Source organism: Sus scrofa, chromosome 18, assembly GCF_054392235.1.
Source record: "Sus scrofa isolate SSC_HxYL_T2T_F1_AM1 chromosome 18, Sscrofa_HxYL_maternal_Yorkshire_Landrace_v2.0, whole genome shotgun sequence".
Classification (NCBI taxonomy): domain Eukaryota; kingdom Metazoa; phylum Chordata; class Mammalia; order Artiodactyla; family Suidae; genus Sus; species Sus scrofa.
The window spans coordinates 33,639,657-33,656,288 of NC_139400.1; the positions used below are offsets into that span (position 1 = coordinate 33,639,657).

At 38.8% G+C, this 16,632-nt stretch overlaps 1 protein-coding gene across 34 annotated transcripts in view; it reads left to right on the forward strand.

The window, feature by feature from the left end:
* CADPS2 (calcium dependent secretion activator 2) overlaps positions 1 to 16,632 on the forward strand; it is a 489,830-nt gene that overhangs the window by 391,410 nt on the left and 81,788 nt on the right. For 30 of the 34 annotated variants that reach the window (XR_014834384.1, XR_014834386.1, XM_085005969.1 and 27 more), the window contains 2 exons: positions 1,813 to 1,916; positions 13,250 to 13,406. Coding sequence is in view for 28 of the 34 variants with exons in the window: in XM_085005969.1 (XP_084862095.1) it covers positions 1,813 to 1,916; positions 13,250 to 13,406 (261 nt within the window). In the remaining 6 variants the exon portion in view is untranslated. Of the gene's footprint in view, positions 1 to 1,812; positions 1,927 to 13,249; positions 13,407 to 16,632 lie in introns of all 34 variants that reach the window. The other 4 variants (XR_014834387.1, XR_014834389.1, XR_014834388.1 and 1 more) reach the window with 1 other exon arrangement.

Consider the following 16,632-nt stretch of genomic DNA (forward strand, 5'->3'; position numbering starts at 1 on the left):
ATGGCTTAAAATTATTAGGAAAATGAGCACGATGACACATGGGAAGTGCCCAGGTCTGTGCCTGACACATAATTGGCTCTCAATAAATGGTAGCATTTGTAATCACCTTCCTCTGAAATGCACCACGTCTGTCATGCAACCATTTCTAGAAACCCTTCCTCCTCTTACCCAGGAGGACCTCCTTTGGGTCCTGTTTATCTTCCCACTGCTGCCCCCCAACACACACACAGACACCTACTCTCAGCCGTCTCTCCTCTCATCCCCCTGCATCACCTCTGTCTGCTTTGCATTGTTTCCAAGCTTTTCTTAGTTTCCTCACCAGGCTGAAATACCTCAGCTGCCCCCCATGGCATAGACGTCGTGCAAAGTCATGCACCTCCTTGACTTCAGCCTGGTTTGAGGAGGTTGACGTGATCATGAAACCAGTGGAAGATTGGATAGTGCGATCTGAGGATCCTCGCAGTAGTGACTTTTGGAGTCTGAGTTGTTTTAGAGCAGGGACATGTCTTGCTTCCTCCTACGTCCCACAGCCAAGATCCTTCACTGCAGGCACACTCAACTCTGTGGCGTTTAGCAAACTATTTTCCTGAAGGATCCTACTCTTTGTTCCCTGTCACAGACAAGCAGTGGCTTTCATCCTCCGGGGGAATTTAGGCATCTGTGTAGCGGGGGGTGGGGGGGTGGCACCTCCACATGCATCACATGGTGACCCCTAGTAAGCTTATAATAAATGTTCGATGAACAATTACCAACCGTAAGCTGTGTTTCAGTGCATCATCGTATATCCCTTGGGAACAAATTCAGAGCAAAGGTGGAAGTTTTAGGGAGATATTAAAGGTATTAGATATTAAATGGCAAAAAAAAAAAAAAAAGACTTTTTCAGTTCCACAGAAAAAGCTCTTGATCCAAAGATTTTCTTTCTCTTCCTTACAACCTCCAGGGGCAAAGAGAGCATCCATAAATTTAAGACAGCTTGTATCTTTAATATCCTTATTGGAAACTGTTCTTCACATTCAGTTTTGAAACAGCTTCATTACACGGGGCAGCCCTAATTTTTGCCACTTCATTTTATCTCTGAAATCAACTGCTTTGCCTTCTCTGTTGCTGCATTTCAGGTAGCTGCACTTAATCTCCTTGTGGCCTGGCCTTTTTATCCCGGTTTGCCGTAGTGCTGAAAGAACCTTCAGCTCTAAAGAATGGCTCCTCACCCCTCCCCTGTTGGAGGAGGGGATGGTGGGCAGGGAAAGAGGGGAGGAAATCAGTTAATTGCAGCTTGTCAGAGTTGTTTTAGGTGACTTTGTACTTCTTCAATTTAAGATCGACATGAACCTTACACATTTCAGCCTGGAAATTTAAATAGCAACAAAGAAAAGCATGGGTTTCACTAATGCCAGGAATGACTCATCTGGTGAGAATGGTATTGTATTAAAAACACAATGCAGAGAGAAGGAAGAGACTGTGGTATCTGCTTTTCTTTTTATTTCTGACCTTGAGGAGAATTACAACTTGTTTGTTGCAGAAGTTGAGCATCTAATGTGCTGATGCACCTGTTCATTCTTATATGTTAAATGGCAAAGCACTTGCGGTTTTCTATGATTGCTTTGTGAGTAGCAAATATTTTCTGCAAACTGGTGAACTGACTTTTTTTTTTTTTTAAAGAATGCATTCATTTATATTTCTTGTCTCTCTTCTTTCTCAAAAGATATGCTTTCTCATTCTGTTTCGACACCCTGGTCTCATCATTACATCTTAGATTCTGCTTGGCTTTTTATTTTCAAGGTAACATATTATTATGATTTGTTTTTAATATAGAGACCATGAACCAGGCGACTCCTGCTAGGAAGCTGGAAGAGGTTCTTCATCTGGCAGAGCTCTGCATAGAAGTCTTGCAGCAGAACGAAGAGCATCACGCAGAGGTGATGACTTGTTTTAACTGTCACAGATGCACACAATGCTTTGCCATAGTGGGGACAACACTGAAGAAGTGGTCTGCCCATAGCCTTTGGTACACATCGGGCCATTTATCTATAGAACACTGAGAACCCGTGCATTTCTTGGAACTGTAACTCCTATGTGTTACAAAGGAATTGGATATGTCTGCAATTTAGTGTCTATTCCTGACAACAGCCTTGCTGTGAGAGACATGGGAGAGCTTACAGGATCTGCCGAAGGTGAACAGCTAGTAAGCAGCAAAGGTGAAACACAGACCCCATCTTGTGCCGCCAGATCACTTGCTCCCCCACCACCATCCTGATTGCTTTCGTTTAGAAATGTCAACTCATCAATATGCAAAAGGAAAAGTAGTGCTAAACCGTATGCTAACACAGTCGAATAGAAGACATTCATAACTATGTGGTTGATACCTCTCGTCATTCACTCTTTCCATCCAACTTTTCTTTACATTTTCATTAAACCTGCATTTTTTAAGAGTTTTTACAAATTCTAGTTCTAATGATATATTAACACTCACTAAAGACAGAGAATGGTATTTCATCAGGCAAACTGCTTCTTCTGAGACGTAAAAGTGTCATTGCTTCTAGTAGCCATGAGCTTATGTTTTTAAAGGTCTTCTGACTTTGAATTCTGTAGAGAAAATGTGTAGAATCAAAGAAATGTCATCAATGTCAGTGTCCCAGCAGTGCTTTTATTCCTGGGGAAGCACATGAAATGAGCAAGAATGAAAAAGACCAGATACAGAAGAATTTATGGAATATTTGTATTTAATGAAGCCTAGTTCTCCAAAACAGGAGAAACTACAGGAAGTACATTTTAAGCACATTTTCTCAGAAAAGAATATTCGTGAAACCTTACTATAGGTAACTAAGATTTATTGTATCTGGTTATAAATATGATCATTCAAAACATCTGCTTTTAGCTCACACTGTGGAATCTAGTTTTTACCTTGCATCTGTCATGTGTGAACTTGTTATGGATATTTTATTTTAAACTGAAGAAACAGCTGCTTCAATAATTTGAAATGAATTCCCAGGAGGAGCTTTTCTAGGCTAGTACTACCGCTATGTTACAATGAAAATTATTATATGATAAAAATGCATGTATGTGTTGTCTTTGTCTTTTGTTAAAAGCCATTATCATCAGAGTATTAGACCTTTTCAAATTAAAAAAAAAAAATTTTCCAATTGGATATCCAATTTCACCTAAACAGGTACATCTAATATTCCTATACATTTCACAAAAAATATGTTTGATTTCTCTGCACTAATAAGGACAATAATAACTCTCCTGTCTTCTAAGTGTAATTAGTAAGTGTTATATACCCCACACAACCACTACATGTTTGTTAAGTACAATGTGTCCAAACATAATTAAAATGTAAGTATTACTTATTTTCTACTCCACAAAGATAAGAGTTGACTGTATTGAAAAACGATAATCAAAACTCATAAATATCACTGAACTGGATGCCAAAATAGAGACTTGTTATAACGACCTCTTTTTTAAATGCTTTGTAACGCTGTGGCATGTCTTCATTCCACAATGCTTCCAAATTCCTGGAATTCCTCAGGGAAGAGAGGTGAGTAAAATCGCTTTCACCCGTTTTTCTAGCGTGGAAGAACTTTTATGTGAAGATAAGGGAAAACCCACTCTGGTTATAGGTTTAAAGCCAACCTAGCTCCTCTCCTTGGAATTAGGGACTGTATTTCTTTGAATAGGCTAATCTTTGTTGTCCTGTTGGGGTCAAGGTGACTCGTTCCTAATTACATGCATAGTTACTACTGGCCATCTAAGTAAAGGCCAGCTGAGAGGATTTTGTCATTTTGGTGTTGGCTTTATCTTTTAGTGGTGTTTTTTGGTGCCTTTTTTTAAACCAGAAGATCCTGTTTTTTTCTTGGAATGATATTGGGGGTGAAGGGGTTTGATCCCAAAGGCATTTCCAGAATGACTTAGTGAACTGCACTGTGCGCTGATCTTGATTTGGCTGGATGTCCAGGCTAGACGTTCTTTCCTGCCTGAAAGAACTCCAGCCCAGCTCCCTTGGTGGAGGTTAATGCGACTGTCTCAGGGACCTTCAAGTGGCCCTGTGTCCGCTCTTCCCGTTTTCCTTCTGCTTCCCACCACTGCGGCGGTTCACAGCACAGAGCCAAGGGGTGGTTTCTGCCCTCCAGCAATTTCTCAGTTAAGCAGGTGTCACGTCCTCCAGATCTTCAACAGTATCTTACACATCAGGCAGTCCTCCCTTTTCTCTGAAGGTCTCTCGACCTCTCCTCTCAGGCTTTTCTTCCAAGTTTTTGTGCTTTCTCTTGAGAAAGATCATTTAAGTTCCTTTCCAGAAAATCTTTAAGGCTCACTTCCACACTCCCGTGATGAGATTGTGTCTGCCCAGAAATTTAGGCAAACTGGTCTGACAGCTGTCCATCCAAGGCCACTCACTCATCTGAGACAAAGGCAGCAAGTCCCGGATGCCAGCTGGAAAGCCTTAGGTGGGCTCACCAGCCCACCATCTCCACACACATGCACCACGTTCCGGGTAAGAAAGCTTGCCAGAGATGCACGGCTGGTTAGTGACGAGGTGAAGACTCGGGCCGACTCTAGACTCTGCCCTTTCCAGGGAACCGCACTGTTATTTCTTGGTTCGAATAGAATGACCTGAATGGGTGTCTTGTCCTGGTTCTTCTGGCAGGTTTGACCCCAGCATCATAGCAGGGATTTAATGGCGAGAGAATGATGACAGCACAAGCCTGGAGATGTCCCTTTCCGTTCTGTCAGGCTTTCCTCTCCTGGCATGTCCTGGGACTCTGCTATGGGGATGGAGGGCTGGAAATAAACCCTGAGGAAGGGGCAGAGAGAGAGGCACTACAAGCAACCTGAGCACAGCTTAGGTTGTTACTCTGCTATTCATTGTTACAGCAGAATCTTGATTGAAAGTCCCGAAAGTATTTTAAGTATCATATTGTCCACCATATCGGCAACGCTGTAGGCAAGGAGGATGTCTCACAGTAATTCAGTGTTTGCTGTTTGCACCTTAGCTCTCAGTTCACTGGAAATGGTTGATGCATCCTGCACCCCAGCTGGCTGCATCCTGGGCTGCTCTGGCAGCAGAGCCAGGGCAGCGAGAGGGATTCAGCCATGGACACACATATTTGTGTTTATGGTCATTCTCGTGAACGTTGGCGTCTCAACCAGATGCTGTGTCTGGGTGGATTCTAACATAGAGAAAGGACATCTGAGTGTTTTCCATTGCTTTTACTCCTTTGTATCCTTATTGCTGTCTCCTGCCATGCACGTTAAGGAACATAGTAAGCTGTGATTATACAAAAACTTATTCTGAGCAAGATCTGTTTACTACACAGTACTAACTGAATTGCAGTCACCTCAAGTGTTGAGTTAATTGTAGTTACATAGTTATTTATATCCAGATAGCCAGGGAGGCAAATTGACCTTTTTTTTAGGATGGGTTTAGGTTTAGGGTTAGATTAGCCTATGACCCAGCAAATGCCCCTCCTTTTGGAGGATGACCAGCAAGTGGCTTCCACCTGGGTGAGTTCTAAAGGCAGAATTCCACTTGCAGCAGTGACTCTCAAAGGAAACTGCACGGGCACAGATAACCTACCAAAATATTATCATTCATGAATCTAAACATATAGACTAACAAGAATAGCACTTTACCCTGACCTGTGTTTTAAAGTATTTTCGGCTCCTCGTCTCACTTGGTTATCTCAATATTTATATTCATCTGTGAACACAGATTTTTGTGAATGAAGAGTTATAGAACACTTATGATTTATTTGACAGTTGTTTAAGTATTGCCCTGAAGGTTCCAGTCCATTGTGTTGGCTCCTCAAAAGAGCTTAAATATTTCTAGAATATGATCCTTCAGCATACTGGGGGAGGGGAACAGAGTGATACCCCAGACACTGGATTGTCGCCAGAGCTTTTAAGATCATCTACAAAACACAGGATTGCAAACTGATCTTTTCTTGGGGGTGGCATGGGGGCGGGGGGGGGGGGGAAGCACATAATACATTCTGAAGTCAGATGCCTTGTTTTTGTTCATTTATGCTTTCTGTTGTTGTTGTAAATTATCAAATATTTACCATATTTTGAGGGTAAATGTAATGAAAAGCCTAAGACCTCAAAGGAATTAGAAAAGATATAAAGAAATCAGACAGTAAGAGATGCTCTGGCAAGAAGAAAAATCAGAGGATCTTAACTTTGGTCTGATCTGCAAAACTAGATAGACAGATGGACAGGCAATGTGCCATATACGGTTAATTAAAAAGAAGCTGGAAGTGTACGAGCTTGGTCTCTATACTCCACCTGACCTGGCTTCAAATTATTGTCCTGTTACCCACCAACTTTATGACTTGGGGCAAATTCTTTAATCTCTCAGAACATACTAACCTATAAAATAAAGGTAATTATACCGTCTTCCTGAAAGGATTAAGTAAGATGATGTCCAAAAAGCCTTTAGAGCCATACTTGGCACATAGAAACTATTACACTCCTGTTGGACATTATTATTGGTAAAACATCTAAACTCAAGTTATAAGATTTGTGTGAATTTCACTTCATTTTTGTGTGCGGTAATGATTAGTTTTTACTTTTGTAAAGCAAGAGCTTTTCATACTCACTGACTTTTCCAAACAACCCTGGAGGAGGTGAGGGCAAGTATTGCCATTGCTAATTTACAGGTAAAGAAATGGAAATCCACCCACCCGGGGAACTGACTTGCCCACCCTCAGTCAAGCCTCACCAAATTCAAAAGCCCAGGGCTCTGGGGATAGCAGTTCCAGGGATAGCCTTCCCTGCCACTCTTGTCAACTACATTGAACAAACACACAGCCTTGGCCTTCAGAGTATCTTCAGCCTGCCACATAGTTTATTCTCACTATACACGATTTATTATTTGTTAGAACTTTGATAGACTAGAATGGCTAAAGGATTACAATCAAGTTTTGTATTTTCTTCTTAATTAAATTCTTTTACGTCTGCCGTCTTGTTTACACTAATTAGCAGCTTAGCTTTAGAGCCAGGATAACCCTAACCCAGATAATCATGACTTTCGATTGGTGTCCTACAGATGGATGCTTTTCTAAGAAAGGTTTTTTCCTCCCTTGGTGAAGCCTCACACACTGTGGAGCCTCAGCCATCTCAAGAAGTGGTGCTCTGGGCAGGAAATTACTCAGCCTTTCTTCTTCCTACCAACCCAGGGTGGGAGCACTGACACTCAGAGGGATGGCAGAAAGAGGGAGGGGACAGGTGGTAGTATTGACCTTGTGTTCTTAACATAATAGCCTGCAACCCTCGATTTTCATTTTCAAAGACAGTGGTTGCTTAACTCTTTCTCTGGTCATCATTAGAACAATAAGCATTCATCACAGGTTATCAGGAATAATAATATCAGAAATACAATTCGAAACTAAATATGTACTTAATGTAAAACATGATGAAAATTTTGAATTAATATTAAAGTCTTGCCAACCTGAAGCTGCTTTGGTTTTTTTGGTTTTTGTTTTGTTTTGTTTTGTTTTTTTAAGAAAATTTATATTCCATTGCATTTCATTCCCCACCATGGCTTTGTCTTCCAAGTTAACTTTTGAAAGCGCTTTGGAAATTTTTCTCAGAGACTCGAGACAATCTTGACCTAACATGACTGTTGTTTTCTTAATTTTAACCTTTCGCAGAGGTATTGGTTATGAACTGGAAGTGAGACATTGAAAATGTCTCTTTGCAGTACTGCATTTTTACTAGCATTTCGATCCTGCTCTGCTCAGAGTAAGGAATCTCTGCTTCTCTGCCATGGCTCTCAAAGACAGGAAGCGAGGTATATGCAGTGCAATGGTGTTTGCTGTTTTATTTTTGTTAACTTTTATGTTATTGTCATAGACCCATTCTAGTGGAGATTTAAACAAAAAAGTATACAAATATAACATTTTCAAAGAACAACAGCTCAGTGTACCATAGAACATACCTTTTCTAACAGGCTTTCACATTCATATGTTTGTAACAGCGAAGTCAAAGTTAGAAGTATGGAGCCAGCCGTTAAAATGTTCCTCACTCTAGAGTCTGATACTTGTACTGCACCGTGCTTTCTTCAGGCAATATTTTCTTCTATTTACCACCTGCTAATTATTTACATGGTAATGTTTCTATAAATATATTGAATATTATTTTGGGGATAACGGTTTTTAAGAAAATGCTCAGTATGTCAGTATTTTATAGGCCACCTTTTTTTTTTTTTGGTTCCCTTTATGGTTTGACTCTTTGCTATAATCTAAATCACATTGCCAGAAATTAAATGGAGTTTTGCAACCACAAATCTCACATATTCTTAGAAAGTTCTTGAAAGTAGATATGGACTTCTCTGAGTATACTATGATGAATCATTTTGTAAAAATTAATTTTAATTGGAAGAATCACAAAAATATCTGTCACAGAAATGTGTATTTTTGACAGTTATTTAGTTAAAAATTTATAACACTGTCAAAAACTGAATAGAAGAAAGAGGAAAAGACATGAGAGACATTTCACTAAAAGCAGTATAAGGAGTTCTCTTGTGGTGCGGTGGGTTAAGGATCCAGTTTTGTTACTGCAGCTGCTCTTGTCACTGCTGTGGCATGGGTTCGATCCTGAGGCTGGGATCTTTCACATACTTCAGGCATGGCCAAAAAAAAAAAAAAAGAGAGAGAAAGAGAGAGGACCCTGAAACATATGAAAACATGTTCAAACTCATTCAAGATTAGAAAAATGCAAGTTAAAACACAAAAGACTCCGAATAGCCAAAGCAATATTGAAAGAGAAAAACAGAACTGGAGGAGTCAGGCTCCCTGGCCTCAGACTATACTACAAAGCTACAGTCATCAAAACAATGTGGTACTGGCACAAAAACAGAAATAAAGATCTCATTGTAGTTTTGATTGGCATTTGAAAAATCAAACAATGGTAAGTGATGTTGAAGCCCTTTTTATATACCTGTCGCCCATTTGTTAGTCTTCTTCAGAGAAAAGTCTTTTTTTTTTCCATCCCATATCAATCTTTTTTTTTTTTTTTTTTTTGTCTTTTTGCCTTTTCTAGGGCCACTTCCCATGGCATATGGAGTTTCCCAGGCTAGGGGTCGAATCGGAGCTGTAGCCTCCAGCCTACACCAGAGCCACAGCAACGTGGGATCCGAGCCGCGTCTGCAACCTACACCACAGTTCACAGCAACGCCGGATCGTTAACCCGCTGAGCAAGGGCAGGGATCAAACCCATGGTTCCTAGTCGGACTCGTTAACCACTGCGCCACGACGGGAACTCCCCATGTCCATCTTTTAATCGGTTGGGGTTTTTTGATTTGAGTTGTAGGAGCATATTATATATTTTGGATATTAACCCTTTATCAGGTATGGGCTTCTCCCATTGTATAGGTTACCTTTTCCCTTTGTTGATTATTTTCTTTACAGGACATGAGCTGTTTTTTCTTTCTTTTTACAACTGTATCTGCAGCATATGGAAGTTCCTGGGCTAAGTGTCAAATCTGAGCTGCAGCTACAGGCGTATGAGGAAATCACAGCCACAGCAACACCTGATCCGAGCTGCACTGCAACCTGCATTACAGCTTGCAGCAACACCAGATCCTTAACCCACTGAGCAAGGGCAGGGATCGAACCTGAATCATCACAGACACCATGTCAGGTTCTTGACTCAGTGAGCCACCAGGAGAGCTCCACATTAGCTTTTTAGTTTGATAAATTACATATTTTTGCTTCTGTTGCCTATGCTTTGGGTGTCATATCTAAGTAACCATTGCCACAGAAAAAGTTAAGCTTTTTCTTCTCTATTTCCTTCTAAGTGTTTCACAGATTCTTAAGTTTAAGTCTCTAATGCATTTTGAGTTTATTTTTGTGCATGGTGTAAATTAAGGATCCAATTTCATTCTTTTGCTTTGTGGATTTCCAGTTTTCCTAGCACATTTATTGAAGAAACTGTTCTTTCCTCATTGTGTATTCTTGGTACCCTCATTGAAGATTAGTTGACCGTGTGTGTGAGTTTATTCCTGAGATCTCTATTCTGTTTCATTGGGCTATATATCTGTTTTTATGCCAGTGCCAGACTTATCTAATTACCACAGCTTAGCAGTATACCTTTTTTGTTATCAGAAAGTGTGATGCCTCCAGCTTTGTTCTTCTTTCTCAAGACTTCTTTAGCTATCTGGGGGGTCTTTTGTGATTCCATATGAATTTTACAGTTGTTTATTTCTATTCCTATAAAAATTCAGTGGGATTCTGTTAGGGATTGTATTGAGTCTGTAAATCATTTGGGTAGTAAGGACATTTTACCTATATGAATTCTTCCAATCCATGAACACCAGATATCTGTCCATTTATTTGTGACTGCTTTAATTTCTTTTATCAGTGTTTTATACTTCACAGTTTACAAGTCTTTCACCTGCTTGGTTTTGTTTATTTCTAAAAATGTTTACTCTCTTTTATATCATTGTAAATAAGATTATTTCTTGATTTCTTTTTCAGATGGTTCATCATTAGTATATAGAAATAGAACTGATTTTTGGATGTTGATTTTATATCCTGCATCTTTGCTAAATATATTCATGAGTTCCAACAGTTTTTTTTATAGAATATTCAGTTTTTTCTACTTACCAGATTATATCATTTGCAAAGATAATTTTACCTTTCTAGTTTTGATGCTTATTATTTCTTTTGCTTACCTGATTGCTCTAGCACAGATTTCTATTAACATGTTGAGAAAAAAAATGGTGAGAGTGGGCATTCTTGCTGTATTCTGGATCTTAAAGGAAAGTTTTTTACCGGAGGGTGTAGGATTAGCTATGGGCCCTTCATATACAGTCTTTTTCATGTTAAGTTCCTTCTGTATCTAATTTGTGAGAAGTTTTATCATGAAAGGCTTTTGAATTTTGTCAGATCCTTTCCCTGCATCTACTGAGATGACCATGTGATTTTTATCATTTTCTCTGTTAATTTGATCTATTACATTGATTTGTGTGTGTCAAATCAACTTTACATCCTACGGATAAATCCCACTTGGTCATAGTACATGGTCACTTTAATATGCTGTTGAAATTTATGTGCTAATATTTTTTTTTGAGGATTTTTGCATCCGTGTCCATCAGGGATATTGGCCTGTGTTTTTCTCTTTATGTGGTGTCTTTTTCTGCTTTTGATATCAGGGTGATAACACTCCTCATAAGATATGTTTGGTAATTTCCCTCCTGTTCTGTTTTTTGGAGGCAGCTTGGTGATAAAATTCACCTATGAAACCATCTGTTCCTAGGCTTTTCTTGTTGGAAGTTTGTTGATAACTGATTCAAATTCCTTATTTGTTTTGAGTTTGTTCAACTTTTCTTGTTCTTCTTAATTCAGTGTTGACAGGTTATGTGTGTCTAGGAATTTATCCATTTCTTCTAGGTTGTCCAACTTGTCATATAATTGTTCATAATAGTCTCTTATGGTCTTTTTATTTCTCTGGCATCAGTTGTAATGTCTCCCTTCCATTTATGATTTTATTAGCGTCTTCTTTGTTTTCTTCTTTGTTAATCTAACAAAAGATTTGTTAAGGTAAGTATTCATTGCTATAAAATTCCTTCTTAGTACCGCCCTCACTGCATCCCATAAGTTTTGGTATGTTATAGTTTTTATTTGTCTCAAGATATTTTCTATTCTGATTTCTTTGAGTGAATGTGTGTTCAAGAGTGTCTTGTTTAATCTCCATGTATTTGTGAAAATTTTCTCTTTTCTGTTTCTTATTCATTTCTAGGTTTTTTCCTACTGTTGGAAAAGATACTGGGGATGATTTCAATCTTCTTAAATTTATAAGAATTTTTTGTGACCAAACATAATCTTTTCAGGAGAATGTTCCATGTGTACTTGACAAGAATATGTAGTGTACTCCCGTTGTGTGGAATGATCTGTGTATGTCTGTTGGGCTGATTTGGTGTTGTTCAAGGCCACTGTTTGCTAATTGATTTCCCGTCTGGATAATCTCTCTATTTTTCAAAGTGCAGTATTGAAGTCTCCTTTTGTAAGTCATCTATTTCTCCCTTCACAGTCAGTGTTTGCTTTATGTATTTAGGTGCTCTGATGTTTGATGCTTATGTATTCCTCATTGTTTTAGCTTTCTGGCAAATTGACCCTTTCCCATTGCATAGCCTTCTTTGTTTCTGTGGCAGTTTTTGACCTATAATGTATTTTTTCTATGTGTAGTCACCCCTACTTGCTTTCAGTTACCATTTGCATAGAATGATAACTTTGTCCATCTTTTTCCATCCCTTCACCTTCAGCCTGTGTGTGGCCTTCATTTTAAAGTGAGTCTCTCATAGGCAGCAAGCATATAGTTGTATCTTGTTTACCCTTTTAGCCACTATCATTTGATCGAAGAGTTTAATCCATTTACATTTAAAGTAACTATTAATGGGCAAAGACACACCTCTCAACTGGACTCCAGAGTTTTTAACCATGTAAACTTATGATAACTTCAATCACATGCAAAAACCCTGCACTTTTACTTTCTCCGCACACACTTTGTTATTGATGTCAAATATTACCTCTTCTATACTCTGTGTCCATGAATGAACTTCTGCTGATAAATCTGCTGGCCATTAGCCTTTTGGGAGGTTCCTTGTGTCTGATGAGTCCCTCTTGCTGCTTTCAAAGTCCTCTCTTTGTTTTTGACTTTTGACATTTTAATTATGATGTGTCTCAGGACAGAGCTCTTTAGGCCAATCCATTTGGGGTCCTTTGGGTTTCACAAATGTGTATGTTCATTTATCACCCCAGATTAGGGACATAAGTCATTCTTTCTTTTTTTTTTAAGATTTTTATTTTTTTCTATTATAGTTGATTTGCAATGTTATGTCAGTTTCTGCTGTACAGGGGCAAAAAGCTTATTTAAGGAAATTTTATAAATGCATGTATTTAAATAGTAAACAAATTTGGCATTGATAAATAAAATATAAAATCTAAAGTTGACTTAAAATGTAAAATGATATTATTGCTTTTTAATACAGTTTTAATTTAAATGGCTTGAAAAATATATAAAACAAGACTAAAAGAAAATTTCCTTATAGCTCATAATTTAATCATAACTGCTATAAATGTTTGTATTTATTTCCAATATTTTTCCCTGACTAGAGATATTAAAACATTTTATACCATATTCTACAATGTTGCTCTACAATTTCACTTCTAAGAACACGTTTTCAGGCAGCACAGTATTTGTGTATCTTTCAAGAGGTAATCTCTGTTTACATTATTTCTTTATTTCTTCACAGGCATTTGCCTGGTGGCCTGATTTATTGGCAGAGCATGCAGAGAAATTTTGGGCTTTATTCACAGTGGATATGGATACTGCACTAGAGGCTCAACCCCAAGACTCCTGGGACAGTTTTCCTCTTTTCCAACTACTTAATAATTTCCTCAGAAATGACGGTAAGCATGTGCATTTTCTTTTGTATTATAGGAAACGGGGGAAGGGACGGAACGCTGTGTGCCTAAGCGTCTATTTACAGAGCGCTAGCACTCACCTGGCAGGATCAAGATGGGTAGCATTCACCTTTGCTCAGCCTTCCAAGGTATATCCAGCCAGGGTCTGGGGGGTACCAGCAACACTCTCGCATTGTTCCGCTGGCCTCCAAAGTGGCTGTCATTCCCACCCGCCCTGCCTTCATCAAGCCCTGATGACATAGGCACCTTCTCTTGGTACCTCTTGAATCAGAAAATCTTCCAAGATTAACATTTCTGAAGTATTCGAGAATACGAACATTCTGAAAGAAACGTTAGAAATTTGTTATTCTAGACACTGAGCTATGTTAAGGCTTCTGCTAATAGGCAGTGTGCTAATGCTGTTTGTCTGAAGGGATTCGATTCTACAGATGATAGCGACATTGCCCTGTGGTACACTTGCTCTCTCAGTATTTAGAAATTAAAGAGAATCAGAGGTTCTCTGCTGAGACATTTTTTCCAATGCAGTGATAACTTTCATAATTATTCTGGCAGATGGTCTTCTAGCAGCCAGTAGAAACCTAGTTTTTCATCAGGGTTTTGTGAAGGCATTTCTTCGTGCACAGATTCCTGTGGGCCTTTCCTATGATGATTCTCTTTGACCTTTCCCTTCAATCCAAGTTTGGTCTCTACTGAAGGCCTTTGCTTCAACTCGAAGAGGTCTTGGGGTCATTAACCCCCTATTCTTAGTGTTACTCTCATTATAAACCAGGTTGAATTCTGCTTCCTCCTAACCTCTGGTTCTGACTTGTCCTACTTGATCCGTGGAATGGCCTTCTTCTGTTGCATATGGTTTCTCGCAGCCATTATTCCCAGTCATTTAGCTCTTCCTCGTGTCATACCCGTTACCATTCTTATCACATTTCTCTGAAGAGACGTCACTCCATCTTTCAGTATTGCTCTGGAGCGTGATGCTGAGAACACAGCGCCCACACACAGCGCCCACGACATGACCTGAGGAACCTAGACCCCGAGGAGAGCTGCCTGCCCTCTGCCCTGTCTTCCTGCAGTGCAGGTCTGCCAGCTCTCCCAGGAACTTAGTTACCCAATACAGTTCACACTTGCTGTATTTTTAAAACGACAGGTCTTTTTGCTTCTCTCTTACCAGGATATCACTAGTCTATAGTTCTAGGTTTAAACCTCGGTCCTTTTTCCGACATTTATCTTTGTTTTTTTTAAAAAAAATTCTTGCCTTTGTTCATCATGGTGGTCCATCATTTCTTACCTTCCTTTGGTTATTCTTCCCTTTGGATCTGTGATAAAACTACAACTGTTCACCTGAGAAAAGCATCCACATAAATATGAAATTGTGCGTCATAGTGACTCCTCCCCATGGATGTCTGGATTTTGGACACCAAGTGAAGAACCTGTTATAGTAAGAGAGGCATCATGTTATACTAATTAATAATATGGGCCTCGGGGATAAACATCTGTCTCTGCCACTTGCTACTTTACCTTTGACAGTAGCTTAACCTTGATCAACTTTAGGTTCTTCATCTGTAAAAGAGAGAAATAATAGTGCCTACAGTGTCATTGGCAATGAAGATGAAAGAAGGTGATAGGTCATATGTGATGCTAAATAAATATTATAGATATTGATCTGTTAACATTTAAATCTTGATTCTTTTCGCCACCCTGTTCATCCTCTTACCCAACTTCACTTCTATGAGATGATGTTAGAAAGCCAAAAATACTAAACTTTAATTCCTACTTCAGACTCAACAGCAGCATCTGCTCTCAGGAGTTGCTACACCCACTGTTATCTGTATGTGAACACTGATTCTGCAAATTATCGTCAGTGAGATTTTAAGTTCCAGTTTGGTTCCTTCTTGCGGCTAACAGACTTCAAAAGACCTTCTTCCTTTCCTAGTCTCTTATCACCATTTTTTTCTGCTAAGGAATTACAAGTCAGGGTTTTTTTTTAAATCTTTTATTTATGTATATATTTTTCTACTGTACAGCATGGTGGCCCAGTTACATGTATACATTCGTTTTACTCACATTACATGTTCCATCAAACTCCTGGAAGAGAACATAAGCAAAACATTCTCTGACATCAACCTTACAAATGTTTTCTCAGGTCAGTCTCCCAAAGCAACAGAAACAAAAGCAAAAATAAACTAGTGGGACCTAATCAAACTGACAAGCTTTTGCACAGCAAAGGAAACCAAAAGAAAACAAAAAGACAACTTACAGAATGGGAGAAAATAGTTTCAAATGATGCAGCTGACAAGGGCCTAATCTCTAAAATATACAAACAATTTATACAACTCACCAGCAAAAAAGCTAACAACCCCATTGAAAAATGGGCAAAAGACCTGAATAGACATTTCTCCAGGGAAGATATACAGATGGCCAACAAGCACTTGAAACAATGCTCAATATCACTAAGTATTAGCGAAATACAAGTCAGGTTTAATATTGTCTTAAGAAGAGTGTGTAACAGTAAACCCGCTGTGAAAAACAAATACATATATTGTACTTTAGGTCCCTAAAGAGAAAAAATATAGGATTATTTCTAACACTGCTTTTCTCTACTTCATGAAAACTCAAGAATTGACTATGTGTAGATTTATTTGGGGGGTTATTCAAAGATAATGGTATTTATTAATGATTACCATCAAAGAGTCAAAATGATGACTCATTTAACTATTCAATATATTAGAATTTATTATAAACAAAAACATTTTCTAGTTTTCTTAGAAATTTGGGGGCAACCTCTACTGCAATTCCAACTAATTAACATCTCTTAAAATTTATTTTTAAAAGCTCTTACATTGCAAGTGTAATTTTATGAGAGTTATATCAAAAATAACACTAAGATTTCCTGTTATGGCTCAGCAGAAACAAACCCGTCTAGTAACCAAGAGGATTCAGGTTTGCTCACTGGCCTCATGCAGTGGATTAAGGACCCAGCAATGCTGTGAGCCCAGGTGTAGGTTGCAGGCTTGACTTGGATCCCGTGTTGCTGTGACTGTTGTAGGCCAGTAGCTGCAGCTCTGATTCAACCCCTAGCCCAGGAACTTCCATATGCTGCACCTGCAGACCTAAAGAAAAAATTATAATAACACTAAAATAAAATAAGAAGTGTGATTTTTTTGGGAATATTTAATTCGAAAGAATGACATATCCCTCCCCTGTCTTAAAGCATTTC